Raw genomic sequence first — 26362 nt, 5'->3', positions numbered from 1 at the left:
TGGACTTAATTGGAGCCTTATACATGCCTGTTCAGTAATTGAATTCATTGATAACCTCTAGATCCATTCAGCACTTTGATTGATGGACAAATAAACAGTCGAGCATATTTGTCATTTCAAGTCAACATTGTGGGTGTGTGTGATGTGCTGCTGTGTATAATTGTGTAGGCTATTATGTGCCCTGTGTGGTTTTGTACTGCTGTAATTGTGCTGTTATATGATTTAATTGTAACCTGCCAAGATGAACATTAGCTGTCAAATAACTCTGGTACATCAGATGGTAACATCTATGTTTAACACTGTACAAATAAAGGAAAATATATTTTCCTTTATTTGTACAGTGTTAAACATACTTACAATGACTATTTATAAATAGTCATTGTAAGTAATCTGCAGACCAAAAACACTTGTATGGACACGTTATTAATATGCGAGTGCCTTTATAAAGCTTAAATAAAGCACGAGATTAAGGGATTATAGGATAAATGTATCCCTGAATATCTTATCCATGTGAGACAAGCAGGTTTTGGCTTTGAACTAACACGTGTATAATAATTTTAGCTGCACATATGACAAACTGGCCTCCCACACAAAGCGTCTGAACACTGGACAGTCATGCTGCTGAAAACATGGTTTGAAAATCTGGCAACCCGGACAGTGAAAGCGCTGTTTGGTTTCAGCTGAGGGGAAAACTGCTGAAACCAAACAGACTGGGTCGAAAGTCCATCGAGGCCAACTGTGTCAAACCCCACCGTCCCTACTGAACACTGCGTTACATTTTCAGCCATTTTCAGAATGGAGATCCCAGTATTTACGCTTGACGCTTTTACCAATTTACCGTTCAAGGGAAACCCGGCTGCAGTTTGTCCGCTGATGCATGTGAGTAAGATTTTAAAGGGTTAACGACAGATACAGTAGGCGACATGACGGCCCGCGTTAGGCCATGCACTGAAAAAGTCATCTACCTGCGTGTGTTGGTTGTTTGTTCAAACATCATATTATAGGGAATCAGTCAGCAAAGTTTTGGTTGTGTCACATGTTGCATTTATGTGTATGTACCAAAGTGTATGATTATACGTCACAAAGATTTCTGTATCATGTGTTTCTAACAGGAGCTGAGTGATGAACTGTATCAGAAGATAGCAACAGAGATTAACCTGTCAGAAACTGCTTTCGTCACCAGGATCAACACCTCTGACGATTTCTCCAAGGGTCAGATAAGATACCATATAGACCTATATTATTACCATTATTTCATTTATTCAATAGAACCATCAGTGTAGATTTGTCACAAGGATTTCTGGGACAGGTTAGCATTTCATTTAGAGATTACCCCAATGCTGACCGCCACCTTTATCTATGCATTGCTCATGTATTATTGTTGATTAAAATGAGGAAAGTAGACTGCTGCAATACAGTTAACTATGTGTTAACTATAAAATACAAGAAGAAATATCCATGTACCTACTAGTGACCTATGTATGTTGCAACACTGACTATACCTGACATTATTAAAGTGCTGGATGGAACAAACAACATGATTTTACTATTATTAGAGCCTTCACACTAATGGGGCTAAAATTTACATTTTGGCATTAGGACGGCATTACAGAGCAAACAATTAAATCACTAAATTCAAAATTGCTATTAGGGTTATTTTTTAAAAATTGCATTGATGATGCTGGAGGAAAGATAATGTGGTCACCAAAAAACATTGTGATTATTGATGATGATATGATTATAAATATTATGATTCTCTGGGGACCATTATTAGTCACAGGAAATTTAAAAAGATAAAGATAAAAAGAATATAGAAAATATGCTAAATGTGTTGTGTGTACAGTACACAAGCACAGCTGCTGTTTAAACAGGTACACAACTAAAATAAGGAATACTAACAAAAGAAAGCGCAGGTCATATCTGCCTGGAAGAAGAAGAAAACTTACACTTACTATGTCTTCACAATAGAAACTGGAGCATCCAGATGCACTGATGAGACTCAAACATCTACTGACTAAACTGATACTGCTGACTGAAGCAGTTATTTAAATAAGAGTCAAAATACACACGAAAGTTATTGCAGGTAATAAAGGGTCTATAAAGGAATAAAAGGTGGAATAACAAGTCAGATACTGTGGTTGCGGATGAAAGGACACAGCCGTGTGCCTCTGTGTGTTGTTCTAAAGCCATGTGGGCACAGGCTGAAAAAACACGTCCTCAGCAGTCTGACAGGTAACAACACACAGCTAAGACTTGCATTGTTGGGAACGTCAAGAACAATGACATTAGCTGTCACAGATAAAAATAGCAGTGTGCAGTCACCCAGTGTTTCACAAGTACAGCTGCACAGAGCAGTGTCCATGTCATTTACACACAGCTGAAGAATCTCTTATATGTATGTTGATATTTTAACCAAGCTAACTATATACAACTTAAATAAACTTTAAATAATTTTATGATGAAATTATTGTCACACTGTTTATACACTCTGGAAGAGAACAGTAACCTGCTGTCTCACACTGTATATGCAATCCAATAAACCCCTCTAAATAAAGAAAAAAGGTAAATTTCCTATCAAGCAAACTGAAAATAATTGAATTGCAAACATGGCATTTGTCTTTAATTTAATTAACCAGGATAAACTGTATGCGTCCTAATAACAAATAGGATTACTTTGCATTTATACCAAAAAAACTGATCTCATGCAGTCACCCCAGAATCAGGATTATTTAGACTTAATTAAATATAACTTCTTTGGTAGACACTTTGCTTGCAGCTATAGAATTACAGATTGTACACTTTAACACAACACACAGGTTTTTTAGTTCAATGTGAGAACTGGTGGTATAAACTTCCCTTTATAGGTCAAGGTTTTTTAAAAAAAATTCTTAAAGTGTTATGAGTGTTAAAGTGCCTGTTGTGACACCATCAACAGCATCGAGGTTCTGCCTTCGATGGTTCACACCGACCACTGAGGTGAACCTGTGCGGTCACGCCACTCTGGCCTCTGCAGCAGTGCTGTTCCAGTATAAGAGTAAGAAGCAATACACCCACCCACACATCACTTTTATTCAACTGGAAGCCACTTGTAAATATTTTTGTAATTGTATCTGAACATAAGCTGCCCTGATACTGTGAAGCCTTTACATGTAATACACAATGCAGCTTAATACAAGGGTGAATAAAGTACCGTTACACAAATACACCCACACTAGTCAGTAACATCTTAATAATTGAGTAAACCTGTTTTATTAGCCTCTGTGCATAACGTGTGTATATTTTAAATTTGTTAGATAACATCAATCCTACAGTGGTGTTTGAGACTAGGAGTGGAGATCTGCTCGTCACCCATCACAGGGAAGGCTTTGTCATGGATTTTCCTCTCAACTCACCCACCCAGGAGGTACAATATACAGTCAGATAAACACAACTGGACAATGTTGCAGGACCAGGCAATCCTGGCAGTTATTTGTCTCAAAATGTGTATTCATGCCAAAGAGTGACAGCAAGATTTTCCAAAAGAAGTTTTTTTTAGAAACTTTGCAAATATTGAAGAAGAATACAAAATGCTCTCACTCTTAAATCTTTCTTTCTGAACCTCGTTTGCTCAGGATCCCAGTGGGTTCAGAGACATCATCAAGGTCAGTAAAACAAATTATAAAATAGACACCTCCTCTCTCTGCGGGCGTCGTCATGTTTTACAGCAATGACTCCTGCTTTGCTGCTCATATGAACTCGTCTATATGTACAATATGTGCCAGTGTGATTATATTCTTGTGTTTACATGTGCACACCATGTCTCTGCCTTTGCATGTGTGATACAGACTGCAGTAGGAGATCACCCAGTCCAGGATGTTTATCTGAACTCCAACACTAAGAAACTGCTGGTTAGACTGGCTGACAGCTGTGACAGGTTACAATACACACACACACACACACACACACACACACACACAGAGAAGAGGTTATTACTTGCTAACTGATTATTCAAATGATAAGTTAAGACTAAGGACAGTCAAGAATGGATCAAATGTACAGTATGTTAGAGGTAACATCTATTCAGTTACACACCGTCACACTTGGGTATTGCTGAGTCTCATATTGGTCCTTGAGCAGCACCACAGGATAAAACAGGGACATAGTGCCGGTTGCTCCCTCAGCCGACCTTCCAGACACAAACTTGTCTATTTTCTAAATCCATATGTGCTGCATGTATGTTGTCTCCAGGTCAGTGCTAACCAGTCTGAAAGTCGACCCTGTCGCTCTTCAAAGCAGTGAGAAGAGTGGAAGAGTGAAAGGACTAATCATCACCATGAAAGGTAACCCAAGCTAAAAAAACAAACAAACAAACAAACAAACAAAAAAGATTGCCTAGCTAGACCAGGGTGGTTGTTGATGTTTGTGGCGTAAGTAAGTAAGTATCACTGAAACGTGAACCATGAAGAATCTTTAAGAAAGATGTAACAGCTTTTTGTTGCTTGGATGCTAAAGCCTTCATTAGTTAAGCTATTTCTTGCATTTCAATGCCCACTGAGGGTTTGTACGGCAAATCTTGCATGTTAACAGACCTCTGTTGAGAACAGCCCATGATGAAAACTACAAGCCACAGTCAATCAATCAAACTTCCTCTCCTTAAAATGATTGTATGTCTGACTTCAGGATCTCCAGAATGCCAGCCAGGATATGACTTCTACTCCAGATATTTTGCTCCATGGGCTGGAATTCCAGAGGATCCTGTCACTGGTAGGATGAATGCTTTCCCCTCAAATAACAATTATAATCATGTTTCTGACAAAATGACTTTTTTTTTTTTTTTTTTTTTTACAATTTTTACATAAAATTGTACTGTGTTTGTGTAATTTGGGTTATACATTTAGGTATTAGGAAATAGGTCCAAACACATAAAAATCATTTCAGATGTCTAGCACTCATGTCATGTAGTTGCTCAATGTTCAGTGTGTTATTTGAGATTTACCTGTAAATTGTGCAACAAATTTCCAGTCTTATGTCCTTTCTGTCCTGCAGGTTCTGCCCACACTGTCCTTGGTGGCTACTGGTCTAAGAAACTTGGAAAGAAGAAAATGTTGGGTAATTAATAAAACTAATTCCACATTGTTGACATTACCACAACTCTTAAGACAGTAAAATTTAACCAGGTTACAGAGGCAAAGTCTCTTACTAAACCCTAAAAACATGTAGTTTAGAGGTCAGCATGTTGTTTCCCACTACTGTACATATACCCATTACTACTAAACTATGCTGACACTCATGTTATTCCCCTGTGTGTTTATGCAGCTTACCAGTGCTCCAGTCGAGGTGGGGAGCTGGAACTAGAAGTGAGGGACGATGGAAGAATCAACATAGCGGGACAGGTTGTCACTGTACTGAAGGGAACAATCACAGTGTAGCCGAAGACACATGTAAACCAGTGGGGACAGTCACTATGTACCAGCAGAGAAGCAGACAGAGGCTTTGCATCATTTGATAAAAACAAAATGGTTTACATAAAGGGGAAAAAAAAATAGACTTCAGTTCATAGCGGTTAATCTGATAATGAAACATGACTCAGTGTGAAAACAAACTACAGGATGGAAAGAACATCTCACACTTTGTCAGGATTTTTATTATTATTCGTTCACGTAAGACAAAACATAAGGCAAAATTACAATACATAAAAGTACAAAATATTTAAAAAAAAATTAAAAAAAAAACCCACACAAAAAGTCAAATCAAAGGTTGTGTTAAGTTAAACAGATGGTAGACAGACATAAAGTTAGCCTGGTGGCGTTAACGGACACACTCGGGTCATTAGGGCTGCAACTAACAATTATTTTCATTGTCAATTAATGTGACAATTATTTTCTCAATTAGTCGATTAATTGTTTATGAAATGTGAAAAAACGGCATTCTCAATTTCTCAAAGGCCACAGTGAAGTCTTCAAACTGCTTGTTTTGTCTGACTGACAGTCTAAAATATTAAGATATTCAATCAATGGTCATATATGAAAAAGGAAAAACAGCAAATCTTCACATCTGAGAAGCCGGAACAGTCAAATATTTGTTTTTGTTTGAAAAATGTCTGAAACAATGAATCAATTATCAAAATAGTTGCAGATTGATTTCGACAATCTATAAATCAATTAATTGTAGCTCTACCGGTCACAGTAATGAATTTAAATTTAAAAAATAGTCATCAATTAATCAGCATACTGTAATTTATTAGCAGGAGATTACATTTCCAAATTATTTGAGCAGAATATTGTTTCTAGTGGTTGCCTGTAAAGAGTTTTAACTGGTTATCATGATACCAGGTAGTTTCCTCTGTAATTGTTCTGCCTCAGTGCAGCTTTAGGTCTGTTGGCCTGTTCTGCAAAAACACAAAGGAATAAGACAGATGACTCAAAGCACTGAGTTTTTTTTGCTGTTACACACAATATGATGCTCTTAAACCAGAAATAAATAATTTATACACCATATCCCAGCTTGCCGTTTCCATTTCCTTCAATTTCCATCTTTGTTGTTGTTGGTCAGTGTAGTTTCTTTTCCACAGGTTGGGATCAAGTACTGTTGATGTGCTAAGAAATGTCTCTTTTTCTCATGGTCCAGTCATCTACAGCCAGTCTACTAAATAAATGACACACTTCAGCTGTCACCTCATTCTTTATAAAAACAAAGTTGAGGTTTGAGGTGGAAAATATGCAATACAGATATAGTGATATAATCATTTTGGATTGTAGTTATTGTGATATACAGTACCAGTCAAAAGTTTGGACACACTTTCTCATTCAAGTGATGATTTTATTTTATTTGTCTTAAAGTCTGTATTACAGTTAAGAGACACAACTTTGAGCTTATCTGACTGTTACTATTGTTTCAGCTGAGTGAAATGAACAACGGATAAATCTACCTGTTTGGGCTCCATAGTCACATTACTGATGACTTGCGGTTTTGTGTGCGCAAGACTTGTGAAAGTATCAATAATCATACCCAACATAACATATTGTCACAGTGTGTTGACAGAGGTATTTGGTCTAACTTTGTGAAGAGAGACCAGTCTAAGTTGAGGTTTGATGCTCTGTGCCATAATCCATCAGTGTCAGTTCAACACATTTCAGCTGTGTGATTGTACCCTAAATATGACCACCTGATGGACACAGTTCAGGTTTGTGTAGTTTAGCAGTTTAGCATCTCACTTCCTTCTTCTTTTCAGTGTTTCACAGCATACACATTAATTACTAATACCTTTACAACTGGAACGTTTCAAGTGTTGTGGCCTCAATAATGGCTTACAAAGCTTGTTGAGGTCTAGATTTTCAGCTTCAAACTCCTCTCTACTTGTGTCTGTATAAATACTTTTCAATAAATACAGTAGGACCCAAAATGTCCATTGAGCAATCTGACAAAATGTTCTGTTGAATTATACTGAATGGCATGTGCTTATTTTCAGTATCATAACACACAAAGACACATTCATTTACAAGTGCTTTGTATAATAGAAGCTCTCCTGTATAATTACTCTATTATAAAAACCCACAATGTTTCAACAGTGTAGTACAGATCAGAAGTAGGGCCCCTATCTTAGACCCTAGTCCTGTATAACTAATGTAATCCAGTTACACAATATACATATGACAGATTAACGATGGACAGGACTGCAACGGCTAGATTCTGAACAGATGCCTGCTGTGTTGTACCTCAGGCTGGGATACAAGTATTTTGCAGCTTCTGTTTGATCACAGCCTCCTGACAGATCATGTGGTGCCCAGTTGAGTGGTCCACAGCCACTGGCACGGACTTCTATCACAGGTGCATGCTGGGCAAGGCCTTGTGGGCAGCTAAAGGGAGCTGGATAATGTGAAGTCAGGGTTCAGGAAAAAGAGATTTGTAGATCTAGAAGATATGAAACATACAGAAAATATGCCACAAGAACAAAGGTGAAGTGTTCATTAAAAAAAAACAAACAAAAAAAAAAACTGACTGCATACAAGCAGTGTTTTAGCCTCCATCATTCGTTTGGAAGAAGGATGACATTACATAAACTTCGGACTGTGCAGAACTTATTAAGAATCTTCTGCATCAGCCTGTGAAGTAACTATGATTTAAATATGATAAATCCACAAAGATAGACACTATATAAATTAACTCTGTAAATAAAAGATTCATTGAATTGACTTCATTTAAAAAGTAGAGGATGTTTTCTTAAAGTGTAATATTATATTAGTAATGGCTCTCTTACCTGCAGTTGCATTTGTGACTGCTAAAGGATATATTAACACTGTTTTTTATGTGTTCAACATCCTGGCACTGATGTACCGGGATAGAGTCAAGCAAGAATATCTAATTTTCTGGTTGCAAATGAAAGAAATTCTCTGTGGTATGACAAAGTTGTATTTTTAAAAAGGATATCATGTTCTCTTTCTGGAGATGATCGAGTAGTTTCTCCACAGGTGCGTAGCGTCGTAGCGTAGAGGCAGAGCCCACCATCAACAGTTTGTGTTTAGCCCTGGTAATGGCTACATTCAGGCGACGCCAGTCCTTCAAAAGCTCTCCTAGCTATGAATCGAGATGCAGGAGAGAATCAGATCAGGTTTCTACTCACTTGTTCAGGAAAAAGTGTGTCAAAACGGGGAGAAAGGAAGAGAAACACTTACATTTCCTTCCTCTGCAGTGCTCCTGACAAAAGACAACACAATTACACTCTTGTCCCGTCCTTGGTATCTGTCCACTGTATTCACCTCTACACCGCTGAAAGCAGAGGACTGCAGCAGAGCAGTAATACTCTTTAACTGCTGTCTGTAGGGGGCAATAACACCTATATCACTGGGCTTACAGCCTGCCTAAAGAAAAAAAAAAGAAATATAAACAGCAATTAGTATAAACAACATTAACAGAACCTAAAAACTCATTGCATCATGTCACAAATACTTGAGCATTAGGCAGGCAACAGGTGTACCTTTATCAGCAGTGAAAGTAGCATGTGTACGAGGGCAGCTTCAGTGTGATTGCTTACACCTCCCTGCTCCACTGACTCCAATGCTGACATCTTAAGGAGAAAAAAAAAAACACTCTTAAGCAAAACAATCTTGCTTCAATTAAACCACTTTCATCGATAATTACAGCAGCTAATTTCAGCTCTTTAACCCTCTACTAAAAAGCACTGGGGACTAATATAGTCTTAATGCTTTAAAAAGGTGTAGATGGCCCACGTGGAGCATCAACTATCTGTTCTCTTGACTCATTTCTATCCAAACAACACATTTCTAAAACTACAGCTTGACGTGTACTGTATATTCTACCAACCATTGAGCAATCCAGGAAGCAAACGGGGTTGCTAGGCAACAGCGTGGCCTGTATCCATGCTAGGTCCTGCTGGGGATGAATCTCAGAAAAGGAACTAAGCTCCGACTGGACAGAGGGCAGGAAGGGCAGAGTGAGCAGGGCTGTTGCCGTCCTCTCTGATCCGCACTCCAGCCGGCCTTCATACATCAGACAGTTACTGAGAGACATTATCTGTCTGAAAACACAGAGCAAACATCTGTCATGAAGCAGGAATCCTTTTGTTTGTCCAACTATTTCCATACTGCTCTGTAGTTATAGTGTGTTTTCTGCAATGCTAAAGTACGACAGAGCAGCTATAAACATTTCTCTCTAAAGATCAAAGTAAATTCAGATTTTATTCACTGCAGGTTCATAATGTAGTTTACTGTAATCATATTAATTCTGACAAAATGGTTTTAAGCTCCATTAATTTGCATAAATATTGTTAGCAGTTAAGAGTTATCTGTGTATGTAAGTTTACCTGTTCATCCGGTACTGTACATTGAGTTGAACCACTGCTTCACTATGAAACTCTAGTCGCTTAAAAAGACTTTCATCCATCCCAAGAGACCTGGAGAAAAAATAAATAAAAGGGATTCAGTGAGTGAAATTTCTATGGATATTCTATTCTTTATTCTTTTTTTGGATTAATTAATTGATTACATGCTGAACCCTCACTTTTAAATAATCTATTTTAATGTGAAGACTGACAGTGTGTTGTTTTTAACCTGATGAAGACAATAATGACAATAGGTCCACTTAAGGCAACAGTTTTTTTATTTTTCCCCTTTACCTTGCTTCCTGGTTTTGTACTATTGGTGGCAGTTGTTGGTGATCTCCAACCAGAACAAATCTCTTGGTGTAGAACAGCGGTCCCAGACAGATAGGCTGGCTGATCTGTGACGCCTCATCGACGATGCAGAAATCGAATCGGCGACGTGAAAAAATGGGGTGCTTGATTCCCATACAGGTAGTTCCCACTACCAGCTAATAGAAGAGAGAGAGAAAAAAAGAGTTGAATGATAAAACATTAACTTATTTTAATGTTTTAAGGCAAATTACATAATCTGTGATGAAAACAAGTGAAATATCTTATAGCAGGAAAAACTTTTGAACAAAAAGTAAATATTCTAAATACGTAATGCTGATTTAAGTGTAAAAGTAATACATTTGTAGTTGTTATATCCAACAAAACAAACTCCTCACCTCCTTGTTATAAAGCTGCTCCAGCTCTGATAGAGTGTGAACTCCTTTCCTCCTGATACTTTCCTCTGTGTACGGCAGGATGTCTGGATGTATCTGGAGAAAGTGGTGGAAAATTAAAAAAAAAAACAAGAAATAAAGACAGATGAGAGAGAACAAGGACATCTTGTAAGAAGGGAACAATATAAGAGAGCCCTCCTCTAAGCTTCTCTTAGAATTTTCAGTTTGGGGTCAACTATTACTTTAACATTTCAAAAATTCAGATTACAGACTATTGCATAACATAATAAAGCACAGATTTGTCCATCCTCCATATATTACTATTTTGTCAGAAACCGTGATTTTATCTCTAAGGAATGACAGTGTGGATTTAACTCTATAAAATAAAAGTAGGCCAGTAGACTAATTATTTACTGTACTTTACACACAATGATGTCAAACTAGGACGCACCTTCTGTCCCTGCCCCAGACGCAGAAATCCGACCCGGAAACGCTTGAGCTTCAACAGGATGTTGTCAACCGCAGAGTGAGTGTAGCTGGTCAGCAGCACGCTGAACCCGCATGCATGTAGGATGCGAACCTGAGAGGAAAAGTGAGGAAGAGTCAAAGAGCAAGAAGGAAAGAGATAACAGAGAATTAGTAAGAGGAAGGTGGTGGGTGAAAGAGATGGATAGAGGATAATGTTGGTTTGTGGTTAAAGTATGGTTACAACAGGTCGTCATGGTTACAAGTTTACCAGGGTGCAGATGGTTGTGGTTTTGCCTGTGCCGGGCATGCCGACAATCAGCGTGTAGTCTTTAGACAACAACACCTTCTTCATGGCCTGCTTCTGGGGCTTGTTGAGACCTAAACACACACACACACACACACACACACACACACAGAGAAAAGATTTGTTACCTGAGGAGGACTTCAGTTATGAAATGTTTAACAGCATAGATGTTTGAGTAGCAATGAAATAAAAGAAAACTGCAACTCCAGTGTCTACTAAAACATTTTCCAGGGATGTGTGGAGGTATGCATCATGCTGACTCATCAAGTTGCTTATTCATAGTGTTTTTCTCTGTTAATAAGCAGTAGAGTGTAGAGTAGAGCGAAGCTGAAAAAAAGAAGAGGACAAAGGAAAGGACACGAGGCAGGCAGAATAGAGTAACAGCAGAGTGGCACTGTCACCTTTGAGGATGTTGGCCACAGTGTCTTTGGCTTCTCTGGGCAGAACAGAACTGAGGTTGGAAATAAACTCTGGAGGACGAAGGTCAACGACCAACTCCCTCAGTCGATCACTGCACAGACAGACATGCATTAAATAAAACCTGAAATACTTTCAGGAACAACATCAATAGTGAATTTCACACAAGAAACACCTAACATAGAATATGTAAGGCTGTTGTTTAGACTGTCATCTTGTTAACTTGCAAGGGATAAGCCCGTTTTACAGTTACATGCATATAATATCATCATAACTTAATACTGTATACTATAGTACCACCTGTCCTGACAGCTTTCCATCAGTCTGGAGACATTGCTGAGGTGAGTACTGAGGCCCACCACACCTTCATCACCGTCCACCCGAAAGGAAACACCACTGAACTTAGACAGGTCTCTGTAACAGACATCAAAACAGCAAAATAAATGAAAATACTGTTCATATGTTGTTATTTGGGTGGAAAACTTCAAATGGCAGATTTGTTCTCACCTGTCCAGAGCGCAGCTGATCAATGTCTTGCTGACCTCACACAGGAATCCTGTTGCCAGGCCAACAAAACGACCTTTCTGGTCGCTAAGAACAATGCGATCCCCGCTGGCCAGACCGCCGCTGGCCATACCCTGCTGAGAGACTACACTACCTCGCTGGAAACGATGGAGGAAAACCCCTTCAGACTGGACGATCACTGAGCCACTGAGGCGCAGATTCCCCACACAGCTTCCATTCTTCTCGCTGGAAACACAGGTCAGAGCAAATACTGTGAACTAAGGATCTGGAACTATCAATGTAAGCCAAAGACTATATCCGTGTTTACAAGGTCTAGATTTGTGAGTCACGCCTCGTACCTCTCCTCGACCGTCTGAAGCCACACACGCTTTCGGCCGTTCTTAGTCTCCATGGTGGCAGCCTCAAGGCAGCAGAGCAACAGCCAATGAGAAAAATAGTTCAGCTGTAAGGGAGTCAGGTGACCAGTCTCCTGCTGCAGGAAGTCACGCACAACATCCTCTGAGGTGTCTGCAGAGCTACTATCCAGAGCCCTGGTGTAACGGTGAAGGAAGATATCGAGACAGAAGACAAGAGAAGAAGAGGAGAAGATAGAAGAGGAATTAATAGCCTGACGAGACAATGATTTAAACTCATCATCTCCCATCTAGTCCTCCTCAAAACTGCAATTAGCCTCACTCAAAAAGTGTCCCTTGCTTGCTGATGATTAAGAGATTTCAGTGACTGAAAAAAAAAAAAAACAGTCTTAAAAAGGTTTACCTCTCATATAAGGCACAGTTTCTCCTCTGAGGACAATACTGGCAGGTTTTTCTGTCTGTCAGGATGTCTGGAAGTCTAGCCAAACGGCTTCGCTCAGCCTCTTTCGTCACACAGTTGTGAATGTAATGGACCAAGGTGTTCCTCAACTTCAGCAGCTCTGAGATAAACAAAGAGTTTAAAGAAATTAAGTTGATTGAAAGAGTTAAAGAAGACCTGGTGTTGTTGAAGCAGACACCATTTAGTGTACGCTATAATCAGTGCAAACACAGCTTTTATACATCTCTGCTGTATGGGATTTTAACAAAATATGAAATTAAGTAAGTCTACTTTTTGCTAAATAAACAGCTTTCGTCCATTAAGTTCTGTGCAACTACAGCTGCTCATCAATTTCTTTCAAGTTAAATTTTAAATATTGTTTAGCATGTTTGCAAAATATTCCAAAATTCAACAATTATTATTATTAATGATGATTAAAAAAAAAAAAAAAAACATATTTTGCAGTAATTTTTCACAACTGGTGTTGGGTAGGTTGGTTTAAGCACCTCTGCGGTCCATGTGGCTGGCCACTACAGGGTGCAGGTTGCCAGTCTTGAGGTAAAGTAGGAAGCCAGCTGCAGGATTATATCTCTCCAAACTCATCATAGTGTACAGAATCACCTAGAAAAAAAACATATGTATATGAACATTTTGATTAAATTTTGCCAGGAACAATGTAAACCTGCTGTTTCATCTGACCTAACTATTCTACATCGTGTGTGTCTGCCTAGCTGAGCGGTCCACCAACCTGACTGCGATGCTCTATTGAGTTTGACTCTCTTCCAGTCTTCAGCTCCAGGGGGACGGTCTTCTCCTCTGGGGTTTTGTGACTGCCGTTTCGTGGTCTTTGGATTCGAACCTGTGCTGTCACATCAATTTTCCCTTTCAGACCAAATCGTGGTGACCACACGTTCTCTTCTATGTCTGCCAGCTCTGTAACCGTGACAACAGTTGCCGGGTCCTGCCACCTGCTTGGAGCTCCACCGTTGCTAGGGCTGAGGTCATGGAGACAGAGAAGGACATAAAATCAGCTCTTTAAGCTGACAAAACCCTTTTTCACAATGGTTTTAGGTCATTAAGTTTTAAACTGTGATCAAAAATATCCTCAGTATAACAAGTCTCACCTTTGACAGCTTTTTAGTCAAGAATAGAGAAAACAAAAATGAGATAGCACATTTATTACACCGATTAATATGACATATGGACACAAAACAATCAGACTCCTGCAGAGCTTAAGTTTGTTAATAAATCTGCAGCACTGTGTGTGCTCATACATTTTGAGGCTGATGGCTTTTGGTGTTGGTGAGCTGAGGTATTCCTTTGCCCAATGCTCCAGTGGTGGCAGGTAATCATGCAGCTCCTGCTTCATCTCTTCCTGACATACACCCAAACTGTACCTAGAGACACACGGATGAAACACAAAGATAACTGAGCGAGGCAAATAATATGTGTACAAACAAGTGAAAAGGTGATACTCATGATGCAAAATAATGTTTGGTGTCCTGCCATCAATTCCTAGAAATGTCATTACAAACCAACTGTGCGGTGCTTTCCTGCCATTTTTTTCATTTAAGTGCTGTTTTTCTAAATTTAAAATCATTACAGTCATGAAAAAGGTCTGCAGCACCTGCTGTGAGACAACACTACAGACAGACATGAGTATGGATGGATTCAGAATATAATCTAACACTTACATGTCTCCCAGGTGCTGAGGACTGCACAGGACCTGGTCAGCCAGCTTAGACAGGGTCTCCAGAGAGAAATCTTTAGCTGTAGCTGCTCTCTGGAAGACTTCATGGACCATGGTGCCGTTCAGCATCTGCTTTGAGCCACCGTCAAAACTCTGCATCACAGCAAACACAGATTTAGTTTAAAGGCATCATGTTATGTTATTAGGGTGTGTGTATAATGTGTTACATAAACACACACACACCATATTTTGTCATTTACGGTTACCACAGAGTTACATCAAAACTTCAGTCATTTTACATTTTGACATTTTTTATTGCAGGGCTATTGCATAATGTTAGCTTAATGCCTTTTAAGTACTGTGTGCTTCAAAACATAGATTTTAATGAAAAATACGCAAAAATAAACACATCCTAATGTAACAGTTACACCGTCAATCAAAAGGAGAAAAAAAAGGTCGTAAACGTACCTTGAACATATCTCCCAGTACTGCACGCCTCATACAGCGGATGGAGCTCGAGATACTGGTGCCTGAGATTAGGCTATCAGGAAGTAAAACCAGGAAGCCTTGCTCCCTGTCCACTAACCAAGATCCATCATCAGAGTGGCCCTCCAGATGCACCACACTGCCACGGCTAACGGGTGTCATCTCCCTGGAAACACAGTGGAGGAATTATCATGTTACATGCAGGATCCCCAACCACTACAGACAAACATCCATGTAAAAGCACATCATCCATGTGTGATAAAAGACATGAAGAAAATAAGGAACTGAATAAAACAATGTGACCGGGTCAGACGGCCCAACCACACATTATTACCATCCATCTCTCAGCAGACATGTCTCAGTCGGATGCAGAGATTTAGAGCATGAGATAGTCAGTATTTTGTGACCCGGCCTCTCCTCCGAATCCAAAACCCAGTAGCGGTTGTTAGGGCCTCCAGAAAGGATCACATGGTCTGGTACTCTGCTGCAGGAACAAAGAGGAGTTTTATCATATCATATTTTTTTTTTCCTCCAATCATCTGTCACACATAATTTTTATAAAATCTGACTGAATTTTTTAACCTAGAAAAATAATCATATGCCTTGGTGTCATTATCATTTTCCAGTTTCTCATTTTTTTATACAATGAAGCTAATGTCTTCCCATAGAGTGATAAACTGACACTGTAATATAGAAAGCTTATCAGCATGCACCACCTTGGCATGCTGTTGAAATTAAACCAAATCACCTGACCTGATCAAACTCCACAGTAACACCACCAGCCAGCAGGTTCATGTGTATCTTACCGGGTTTTTTTGGATTTATCCTCCATGTTGAGACCTTCACTGGTATCCATCTGCTCTGCAAACCAGTTCTCGTCCATCATCTCTTCTACATGACACGCTGACGCCACTCCTGCGTTTCCTTGTTTGGGGAGGGGGATAGCATAGCATATTGTAATATTTGACATAATAATCACAATAATTATATCATGATCAATTATCATAATTATAACATGGCAGGTGGCAGTTCGAACCCCAGCTTTGATCCTTGTGCACCACTGTACCTCCAGTTTTCTCTTGATCCGATGATGTCACATTGCCTCTGTCTCCTTTTGATGATATCACAGCTGTTATTGCAGCCCCTTTCTCGTTTAGGTCGTCCTCTCTCTCCTCTGTACTCCTCTCCGGTGCAGGTGTGACTGCTTGTGCACTGGGTTTGTGCATGTTGGCAGTTAGAGTGTGAGTGTCCTTATCCAGACGAGCGTATGGCCTTTCACTGGCGCTCCCTTCAGCCGCCTTCTGCTCCGTAATCACAGTGAAACCAGAATCTCTCTCATCTTTATCTCTTTCCTCCTGTTGTTGTGTCTGCGCCCTCAAAGAGTGCAGAGACTTGTTGTGCAATGTCGTGTTCTTTCTGTTGTCATTAAAGACCACTTCACTGCCTCTGGAGGGACCGAGCCCCAAGCTTTGACCCTCCGACCTCTTAGACTTGTCACTGGAAAACTGAGGTTTCTTCACAGGCCCAATCACAGGCCTTGTTACTTTTATGCCGTTAGCTATGGGACTCAGAATTCTTTGTGCCGGTGGATTGGCAGTCCTTGGTCTCTTGGCATTTTGGGACTCTTCAGGAGGGCTGAAGAGTCTTTTCAAGGAGCCAGAACATCCCTCTTCCCTCTTGGCTCTTCCTCCCTCCTCAGTAATTACTCTCCGTACATTTGACCCTTTGGAGCGGGGACTTCGACAGATGGGGGACAGTTGGCCGAGCTTCCCCTGGCTCGCCACCTCTCTGCTGGGCTGGGGGCTCAGTTGACCTGGTTCTCTGGAGGAAGAGAGCCTAATCTGACTGTTGGGGGTCTCAGGCACAGAGAGGAGGAGATCTGGTGAGGAGGGAAGGATGTTCTCAAGGCTCCCAAGGATACTCCTCTTTAAGGGAGAATGGGCTCTGAACATAAAGACTTCCTCATCTTTGATTTGTGGCTCAGTCTTGGCAAGAGCAACGCCAGTTACTGACAGTTTTGTGGAAGATAAGTCCTGAAAGCATCAAAGCAAACATGCAAAACATATTGAGCAAAGAAATTGGAGGTAGAAGAGTCAATGTAACAGTATTGTGACATATGACTATATATATCTCAGTTTTTTTATATAACAATATGTTAATATATCTTAAGTGTAATTTTCTGCTCCAGTCAAAAACATTGTAATCTGATTTCTGTCCAGCCGTCTTACAAGAAAAGAGAAAGATACACAAAGGAACAAGATGCAGCAAAGAGAAGAACTAATTGAAATAAATAGTTGTACCTACCTTCTGGTTTTGAGTGGAAAAGAAGGTTGAGATGTTCTTCTGCCCTCCTGGGGTCACCTGAAAAAAACCACAAAGCAGAGATTAACCAGAATTCAACAATCACTAAGTTTCTGTAGCTTTTCACAGGTGGTATGTGTTTATTTTCCACCACAGTTGCATGTTAAAACAGAGCATAATGATTTAAACGGCAGCACATTCGCTCAACATTAACATCTTGGTGGGTTTCAGATTTAATAGAGGGTCTTGATATAATCAACATTACCTCCTAAAACCGACAACTAAGCACGTTTGTGGTTAACTGGTAACTGCGATATATAACCTCTGCTCTTCATTTACAGGAGTTGGTGGTTAAACTGCTCTGCACATGAATGAATGAATGAATGAATGAACACTAATATTACCTGATAAGCCATACACAATGTTGTTCACATAATACTGCTGCCCAGAAAAACAAAAGATGACTGCACATGAGAGATCAAGTGAAACCCATCAAACCAGTCAGACGCACAGCTGAGTTAATAACGATGACAGGTGCGTCACATTTAGCGGGAGACATTACTCTGCCTCATTAGAGGCTGGTGTGTCAATTAACAACTCTCTTACTGAACTCACCTTGGGTTTCCTCAGTTTGGTCCTGTGCATGGTGGCTCAGGTTAAAACACAGGTAGGTGTGTGGAATTATATATGTTTGTTTATCAACGGATCACCGGCATCAGCTACAGCTAGCTGAAGAGAGTTTATTCTGTTTAATTTCAAACGACTCCGCATCTCCACAAGCAGGAGACTGTTCACTAACTGTCCGGCGTTAGCTACCGTTACTCTCCCGTTAAAACCACCGGGCTTGTACTCATTTTGATCATCATTCAGCTCTTTTCTCTTCCAGTGTTTGGAGGCAGTTTAAAAGTCTGAGGCGCCAAATTTTCTACTTCCCGCAATGGAAATGACGTCAGGAGTACATCCGCTGACAGACTGTTTTCGGGGCGTTTTACGGGCGTTATCAATTGTGCGAAGACCCGCCCTACTCTGCCTCTGATTGGCTCTGACCGACGTAACCTACCCAACCAAACCGAACCAAACCAACAATGGCAACGAGTACTAGCCAATCAGAGGCAGAGTAGGGCGGGTCTTCATGGAATGTCCAGATGGTAATCCTAGATTTGCGAATAACTATCGCGAGATTTGTACGCCTTATTCCTTTATTGTGTGCTTTGTTTTAAATTGAACAAAATAATTGTGTTTTATGACGTGGTAATGCAGCGGCTAGGCACAAAAAACACTCAGTTAGGGTTAGGGAAAGATCATGTTTTGGGTTAAACGATCGCTCTCGCGAGATCCTACGCAGATCCAGGGTTACCTCTAGACTCGACCCATTTTTAAGAGGGCGAGGAATGCAGCCATCATGTCGCCCTCTGTTGGTTAACAGCATGACCGACTGTAGATAAACATGACCATAGCACTATGATCACAGTGAAATCTCTAAAAGGTTATCTGACGAGTCAAAAGTATAACTGCATATACTGATAATACAATAAATGGATTGTGATCATCAGACAGTTAGGCTAACTTTTTTTCATTAAGTAGTGACACTATAATTCCTATTTGCATGTAAAACAGGTTTTATAGCTTACGGGATTCATTCTTGACCATGGAAATAACAGTTTGACAAAAGATAAATAATTAAATAAATTACAGTCCCTTACTGTTGTTTTTTTTTTGTTTGTTTTTTTTTGTGGAAGTTTTCAGTGACACCTCTTGGCCTTCATCAGCAGATTAACTTTGCACAATGATATTAATAAGTAAACAAAATAATGTCAAATGAAATCTTGTCAGTGACAGCCTACTGAGCCTACTGAGCAAAGTCTGTCTCTTAACAATGACTGACATAGTAGCAGACCTGAATAAAAAAATATTTAAAAGTGTGATGAAATTAAAATCCTTTAGCTGTTTAAATTCCCTCTTGTTGTTAGCAAGAGGAGTCGGTATATTCATGTTTTATTATTAAATGTTTTAGGGATAGTTTGGAGGTGAAGAAGAGAACAGACTAGAAACTATTTGTCAGTTGGGAAAAGTGGTTATAAAATCTAATGATGCAGTTCTGCACCTCGTTGTTTTTCTTAGTTGAGCCATCAGTGCACCTTGATGTGGCCCTGTGGAGATTAAATGCTACATGTGATGATGATGATATGCTACATATGAAAAACAACAAAAAAAACAATTTTCATCACTTGTTTGATGTTGTTGAAACAGCCTCAGGTGCCTCCGGGAAGCAGTAGCCCATCATCCGAGACGAACAGAACCACTATCATGCTACTGATGGCTTTTGTGTTTTCTGGCACCACAGCGTCTCTCGGGGGTTCATTATGTCAGAAAACGTATTCTACTCCATAACAGAGCTACTGATTGTAAAATGTGCTTTCTTCAAGCCCACATTACTTGGGTCATCTTAAATGCCTCACTGATCAGCCCTCTCCCCCAGACATTAAGCAAACATCTTATCTTTGAGGCATAGTATCCAAAAGAAAGTAATAATAACTTTCTGATAAGTCACCCTTCATAAAGGCATTAGAAACTGTCACCTTGTTAATGGTTGACAATTAATTTATTAATCGTTTGACTGGTTATACATCTGACCACTTATTTCTAGAAAAGGGCTGCAAATGATCTGCATATTTTATTTTATTACTCAATAAACCCAAGAAGTAATTACAACTTAAAACCCTTTATTAATGGTGCTGTATTAGAGAGTGGTACCATAATTTTGAGCTGAGTAAATCCAGTTTTTAAATACCTTCAACTTAATTGAATAATGAGGGCTCGTTTGCTTTAGAGAATTGGAGTCATTAAACATGATTAAACACTGCTTACTCATGGCCAACCTATTTTTATCTACAGCCTGTGAAATATTACACACATCAGGTCATAGTCTATGAGACCTGATGCTCACTAAAACATATATTATGTTTCTTCAGGTTTCACTAGAAAGCAACTATTTAACACATTCACTTAAGTTTACAGAAATTAACATAGTGTACAGAAAATAGAATAAACCATACTATTTATAAAGCCACAATAAACTTGGAAAATTTAAACTGCAGATTTATTAACCCACTGGAGCCTGTTGAGGCTCTCTGCAGCTTCAGCGAACAAATAAATACTACTGCAGTATGATGAGGACATTAGGAAGTTATTGCGTCTTCATAAAAGGATGTGTTGTGCTATTTCGGTTCAATGTAGAGTGTTTACTAATCGTATTTCCTCAGGTAGGTGAGGATGTCTGTGATCTTTCTCTCATGTAAAAAAATAAAAATAAAAAAGTATCTGAGACAATTGCTGTAGATGCTCAAGTTCCAGAGTTCTGACTGAAAATCCCAAATCACTTTGTCTTTAATGTGAACCAGGAAATACTTTGGTAAGAGGATAAAGTTTGTAATTAAGGAAATAAAATGTTTATGTGTGATTAATATGGTTTGAAGTTGAACAGCCCTCACACCTTTCTGTGCTCTGACCTTTGCCCTTGGAGGGTCATGATAGAGAGAGCTGGTTCCTTTTAAAACTTATATGGCTGTCCTATCTACTTAAAAGAGTTAATTATTCACTATAAACATAATGGTTTATGGATTTCTGTTTGTACTGATGTTTTTTATGATCAGCTTCACACACACACTAACAAACTATTGTCGCTTTGTCGTACATTTAAAATACAAAAATAGGGAAACAGTTGACAGAAAAAAAGCCAGTTCTGCCACTCAAGATCATAGACTGTATATAAAGAGCATATGTATATTTATATACAGTCTATGCTGTCAAAATGTCATAACATTTGTTATTACATTAAAATCTGGTGTAATTAACTTGATCTGTATCCAGGGAATGTTTACCTGGACAAAATCGTAGGAAAACTGTGATAACTTTATGTCTCTTTCTTAGACAGTGTGTAAAGCTACACGTCACACACAAAAGTCAAAGTCAAAAGTACTAACTTTCCTGTTATTTCAGGCCCTGCCACTCTCACCTGCCCTGCAGTTACGCTCTGCGTTCCTGCCGTTCCCCATCACCTGCACACCTGCTCCCACTGTCCCATTCAGCCTACCAGCATATATATCAGCCCATTTCCTTTAAATAAAGTTTAAATCGCCAAATCGTCTATTTGCCTTTTACATTAGCAGCCATTTTCTCTGCCTCCCAGCCTTTTGGCCTCCAGCTCTCTGGCCTGATTCATTTTGGACAAGTTTGTCTGATCTCCACTGCCTGCTTGACTTTTGTCTTGTCCTTTGGTTCCAAGTAAACTTGAACTTTCTATTTTAACTGTTCTGAGTGACAGCTTTTGCTGAACCTTTACATTAGAAATCAACACATATGACAAAGATAAAAACAAACATATGATCAAAAATGCCAACTCAATCTAAACAAATCAAAGCTCCAAACAGACACCAGGAGTATGTTTGATGTCATTGCTTGAACATCACTGCCAGGAGTGACGCTGATAAAACCACATTTAACTTGCTACTCAAGCGTAGGCTCTCTGTGATGTTTTATTACATCTGACAGTTTGTGCCTTAGAGAAGTGTCTGTTATATTTCCTGCCTGTCTGAACTTTATGTTTAAAGCCTGTTATTTAACATGTACCACCTTCTGATTAGAGCTGCAATTAGTCAATTAATTCATTAGTCGATTGACAGAAAATTAACTGGGAACTCTTTGGATAATCGATTAATCATTTTGAGTCATTTTTTTAAAGAAAAAATGCTAAAATTATCTGGTTCCGGGTTCTTAAATGTGAATATTTGCCGGTTTCTTTAGTCTATCTAGTTTATGACAGTATACTGAATATCTTTGAGTTGTGGACTGTTGGTTGGGACATAACAAGACATTTTAGGTTGCATCTTGGACTTTGGGAAATGGAATTGATCATTTTCATTATAGTTTTTCAAAATTTAATTTTTTCATCAACCATCTCTATGGATTCATAATGACCTCCATCATTGTGAAAAGACGTGAAGAATGGGGGAAGACACTGTTTTGCTTTGTGAACAATAAGAGATATAGAAAAATATTGCCAGCCTTATCCTTTAAAACTTTACATAAATGATAGTAAAACCATGTGATCATCCATTAATTTGAAAAAGGGCAACTACTAACAAACTGGAACCACTACAAGTAGAATGAGTCATGATGATAAAAATTGCTCCCTTTCTTTATTTCTTGAGTGTATTTGTATGACTGGTTCATCTAAGGGCCACATTTAACACAAATCAATAAGCCACCTGGAGAAAGATACAGTATTACAACTTGTTGATAAAGTGTTTGACTCTATAGTATAAAAACTGTACAGCAGTGACATTAAAAAATGGTTTGTACAACATTTATTTCATTACTAAACTGTAACAAACTGATACGTGCATGTAAAATAATAAAATAAACAGCACAGAACAGTCATAAATATTTAACCAGAGTCTAGAGACTCTCCCCTGTGTGAGTCTTCATGTGAATAATTAAATGCGAGCGCCGAATGAATCTTTTCCCACAAACAGTACAACTGTATGGCCTCTCCCCTGAATGAGTCTTCATGTGGCGCGTTAGATTAGACTGAGTGCTGAATTTCATACTGCATACGGAGCAACTGTACGGTTTCTCACCAGTATGAATGATGGTGTGCTTGATGAGATCTGCTTTCTCTCTAAAACTTTTTCCACAGTCGCCACAGCTGTGAGGTTTCTCTCCCGTGTGGATTCGCATGTGGGCGTTCATGTTTCCAGCCTGCGTGAATCCTCGGCCACAGAAACTACAAGTGTACGGTTTCTGTCCAGAGTGAGAGTTCATGTGCGTTTGCAGATAGGAACGCTGAATGAAGCTTTTACCGCAGACGCTGCAGATGTAGGGTTTCTCTCCTGTGTGTGTCTTCATGTGGCGAGTCAGAATGGATTTAATCCTGAAATTCTTGCTGCAAACGCTGCAGGTGTACGGTCTGTCTACCATCTCGCCAGCTCCCTGCGGTTTCTTGCTGTTTACACCTGAGTGAAGTCCTCCGCTGTCCCTGCAGTCATCGTCGCTATCAACATCTTCACTCATCTGGCAGTCACTGGTTGCTTCTTTATCCGGTTCTGCTTTGAGATGTTCAGATGAGCTGCTGGGCAAAGCGTCTCCCTCTTTATGTTCAACATGGTGGCTTTCATGTGAGGACTGTCTTCCGTCTTTGTCACTTCTGTGCACATAAATTATATTGAACATTGAGTCTTTGGTATCAGCCTCTTCCAGCTTTTCACACGACTGAGTGGTCCACAGTTCCTCCTGTTCTTCTTTGATCTGCTGAGGCTCCTGGTCATCATCTCCCAGATCGGTCCTTTTCTCACAGTGCTGCTGCTCAGAGGGAGCGTCCACTTCCTTGACAGAGAGCTGCATGGAGGCTGGACAGTATCACACAGGAGAAAAGAAATGTAGGCATTATTTTTTATCAAATACAAATTTTGACTTGTATATACTTAACAGGGAGCTTGACAAAGGTATGTTATTCTTAAAATAGTATTATAATATGCAATATAGACGAACTTGGGATGGTTTTTCTTTGCACAGCACAACATTTATCTTTTGACAGCTGCCTATTTGTGATATGAAAGGGTCTATTGTGAGTGTTTCTTTGTAATGCTGTTCTGTGCACATAAATGCATAAAAACTGTTCTGGGTTTTCATGGTTTGATATGTACATCAGTCTTGGGGTTGTGGTTCATTACGTTTTTGATACAGTGGAGAAGATAAAAAGTCTCTTGTTTCCACAAGGATTCAACATTTCATGTTCAATTGTCTCTCTGAGGCTCAATCACAGTTGATCATACAGATGTTCAGAGTCTCTGTTAACAACCCACAGCTCCAAAATTCCCTCATCTTTTCCTCCATCGCTTTCTTCTTTTGCTGCCCCAACAGTGAAGGTGAGGAAAGCAGCTTGACATGATGAGAGGTTAACTCCCCTGTGATCATGCCTTAAAACAAAAATCATTCACAAAATCTGAGAAAGCATGCCACAAGCTTATTTGTGTGACATAATGTTTACTCACTGTGTTACCCACTGTTTATTATTAGTAGTAACACCAGCAAAATATGGTACACTTGTCTTAATTGGTAACATCATCATAATAATTAATTCATAATTAAGAGTAATTTGTATTTGGTGGTATTTTTATGACATTTTATATAAAGGGTGGTGAAGAAACAGAAAAAAGTGTGAAGTTGGTTTAGTTGGTAAGTAGCCATTCATTATATTTGGGTTCATACATAGCTGTTAATTCTTAATAAAGTAGACAAATGCTTTCATATCAGCTAATTCACTATACAAGTAGCTTTGTGTCAAACTACATATTAACATATCAGATTCTTTCTTAAAAACTGAGTGACCACTTACCAACAAAACCAACTTAACACTTTTTTTCCTTATGATTTGTACCAAATTGCACCACCCTCTCTATAAAATGTCTGTAAAATTAACCTGCATATTACTCAGAAAAATTCCAGGAATTTCATTCATTTCCAGTGAATGAAATTAAGGGATCTGTAGAAAGAAAGGATCAATTCATAATAAAAAAGATATCTTTTATAAGATAGTTGTTCCACATGACTTTTGCTTCCCTGTCCTCTTTTACTCCATTCATCCCTTTGTCCTCTCTTACCTGACTGATCCACATGAGGAGTAGCAGAGAGGAAAAGAAAATGTGGAAAAGCTTTGAACCTCCTGGTATCATGTGAGATAAATATGTAGACATAGTTGTACTTATTCGTACAACACACTGTACTCATATACATATAAAATCATAGTCTTTACAGTATATTCAGTAGTTTCTAATATGTAACATGAAAACTGTTCTGTGGCTCAATTTTGCGACAGCCATTTTGCATCCCCTTCCTGATACGTTCAGGGATGCAAAATGGCGCTACTTCTCTCCCGTGTAACGGGCTGAGAGTTGAGGGAGTGGACCAGAGGACTGAAGGCTGCAGACATCCTCACACAGTGGTGAAAGTAGGAGTGTGTCTCCTCAGCTTCAGCGCTGTTTAGTGGTTAAAGTTAACCTGAGTGTGCTGCGTCGTTACCTGTCCTCCCAGCCAGCTGTCGGTGTTGCTCCATCTCCCGCTTGGAGCGGAAAACTTCCTCCTCATAGTCTTTAATAGTTTTTTCAAAGAGGCTAAATATTTCCTCAGCAGCGGCTTTCAGTCGCTCATTGACCAGCGCTTTAAGTTGCTCTGTCTTGAACATTTCCGCGGTTGAAAGCAGATCTCCAGTCCGGATCCTGATCCTGACGGGCTGACTGCAGGCCGGCTGCTCGCTGGGTTGCCAGATGTCGCGAGAAGAGCGAGCAGTCGTCAAAATCAGACCCCAAAGAGATCCAAAAAGACTCTCACCCGCTCTCTCTGTGAAATTATATGAGATTATTTGCCAGTAATGAAAACATTGATCAAGCTTTATTCGTAGGCCTGTTACCATCGATATCCTACTGAATGAGCCAGGTGATTCACATTTATGACTGCTGGTAGGACTGTGCTCCACTGTCCTTTTATTTTCCCTTATTTTTATTTTATTTCCGAAGTAAGACTGTATGGGTTAAATATGCAAATATGATCGGGCATGCGGAAGAAAATGCCATTTAATGTAAAATCCACTCGCAGACATGTGCGCAGGGTAATTTTTCTTTTTACTAAAGATAGAAACGCAGCATGTGGGTGAAACTGTCAGGAAGTTTGACAGTTTCATATGTGCGCCTTCGTGCGCTATTTAGTAGTCAGACAGAGGCCCAAATAAAGCAATGACAACTTCACAAGAATGTGGTGAACACAATCTGTTAAACATACAAGAAAACCGCGGCCTGCGGGAT

At 39.4% G+C, this 26362-nt stretch overlaps 3 protein-coding genes across 6 annotated transcripts; 1 reads left to right on the top strand and 2 right to left on the bottom strand.

Moving 5' to 3' along the window:
- Positions 1-601: 601 nt before the first annotated feature.
- On the top strand, positions 602-6476 carry LOC137184311 (phenazine biosynthesis-like domain-containing protein 1). Its single transcript, XM_067591851.1, has 10 exons — positions 602-879; positions 1113-1212; positions 2936-3034; positions 3294-3403; positions 3612-3641; positions 3825-3913; positions 4228-4319; positions 4660-4743; positions 5026-5088; positions 5296-6476. Exons 1-10 carry the CDS (start codon positions 796-798, stop codon positions 5406-5408), a joined length of 864 nt encoding a protein of 287 aa, XP_067447952.1. The 5' UTR covers positions 602-795; the 3' UTR covers positions 5409-6476.
- Positions 6198-18489, bottom strand: dna2 (DNA replication helicase/nuclease 2). 4 transcript variants are annotated; one of them, XR_010928644.1, is made up of 26 exons: positions 18120-18489; positions 17508-17564; positions 16270-17236; positions 16010-16127; positions 15538-15687; positions 15186-15369; positions 14722-14870; positions 14302-14424; positions 13776-14022; positions 13534-13648; positions 12992-13148; positions 12574-12765; positions 12218-12460; positions 12011-12124; positions 11695-11804; positions 11258-11367; positions 10973-11101; positions 10525-10617; positions 10112-10305; positions 9800-9889; positions 9301-9514; positions 8954-9043; positions 8652-8837; positions 8407-8553; positions 7695-7854; positions 6198-6624 (listed from the first exon to the last, which is right to left on the bottom strand). XR_010928644.1 is itself a non-coding variant. In XM_067591750.1 (25 exons), exons 1-25 carry the CDS (start codon positions 18147-18149, stop codon positions 7801-7803), a joined length of 4263 nt encoding a protein of 1420 aa, XP_067447851.1. In that variant the 5' UTR covers positions 18150-18489; the 3' UTR covers positions 6785-7800. The 4 variants fall into 4 exon arrangements, 2 of the variants coding, with proteins under 2 accessions (XP_067447851.1, XP_067447868.1); XR_010928645.1 differs by having other exon boundaries at positions 6198-6367; XM_067591750.1 differs by lacking the exon at positions 6198-6624 and having other exon boundaries at positions 6785-7854.
- Positions 18490-22670: 4181 nt separating this feature from the next.
- On the bottom strand, positions 22671-25848 carry LOC137184258 (zinc finger protein OZF-like). The gene is made up of 2 exons (XM_067591738.1): positions 25584-25848; positions 22671-23911 (listed from the first exon to the last, which is right to left on the bottom strand). The coding sequence occupies exons 1-2, from the start codon at positions 25744-25746 to the stop codon at positions 22962-22964; spliced, it is 1113 nt and encodes a 370-aa protein (XP_067447839.1). The 5' UTR covers positions 25747-25848; the 3' UTR covers positions 22671-22961.
- Positions 25849-26362: the final 514 nt, after the last annotated feature.

The sequence above is a fragment of the Thunnus thynnus genome, chromosome 1 (genome assembly GCF_963924715.1).
Source record: "Thunnus thynnus chromosome 1, fThuThy2.1, whole genome shotgun sequence".
Taxonomy (NCBI): Eukaryota; Metazoa; Chordata; class Actinopteri; order Scombriformes; family Scombridae; genus Thunnus; species Thunnus thynnus.
This window is presented reverse-complemented; position numbering and strand designations above follow the sequence as displayed.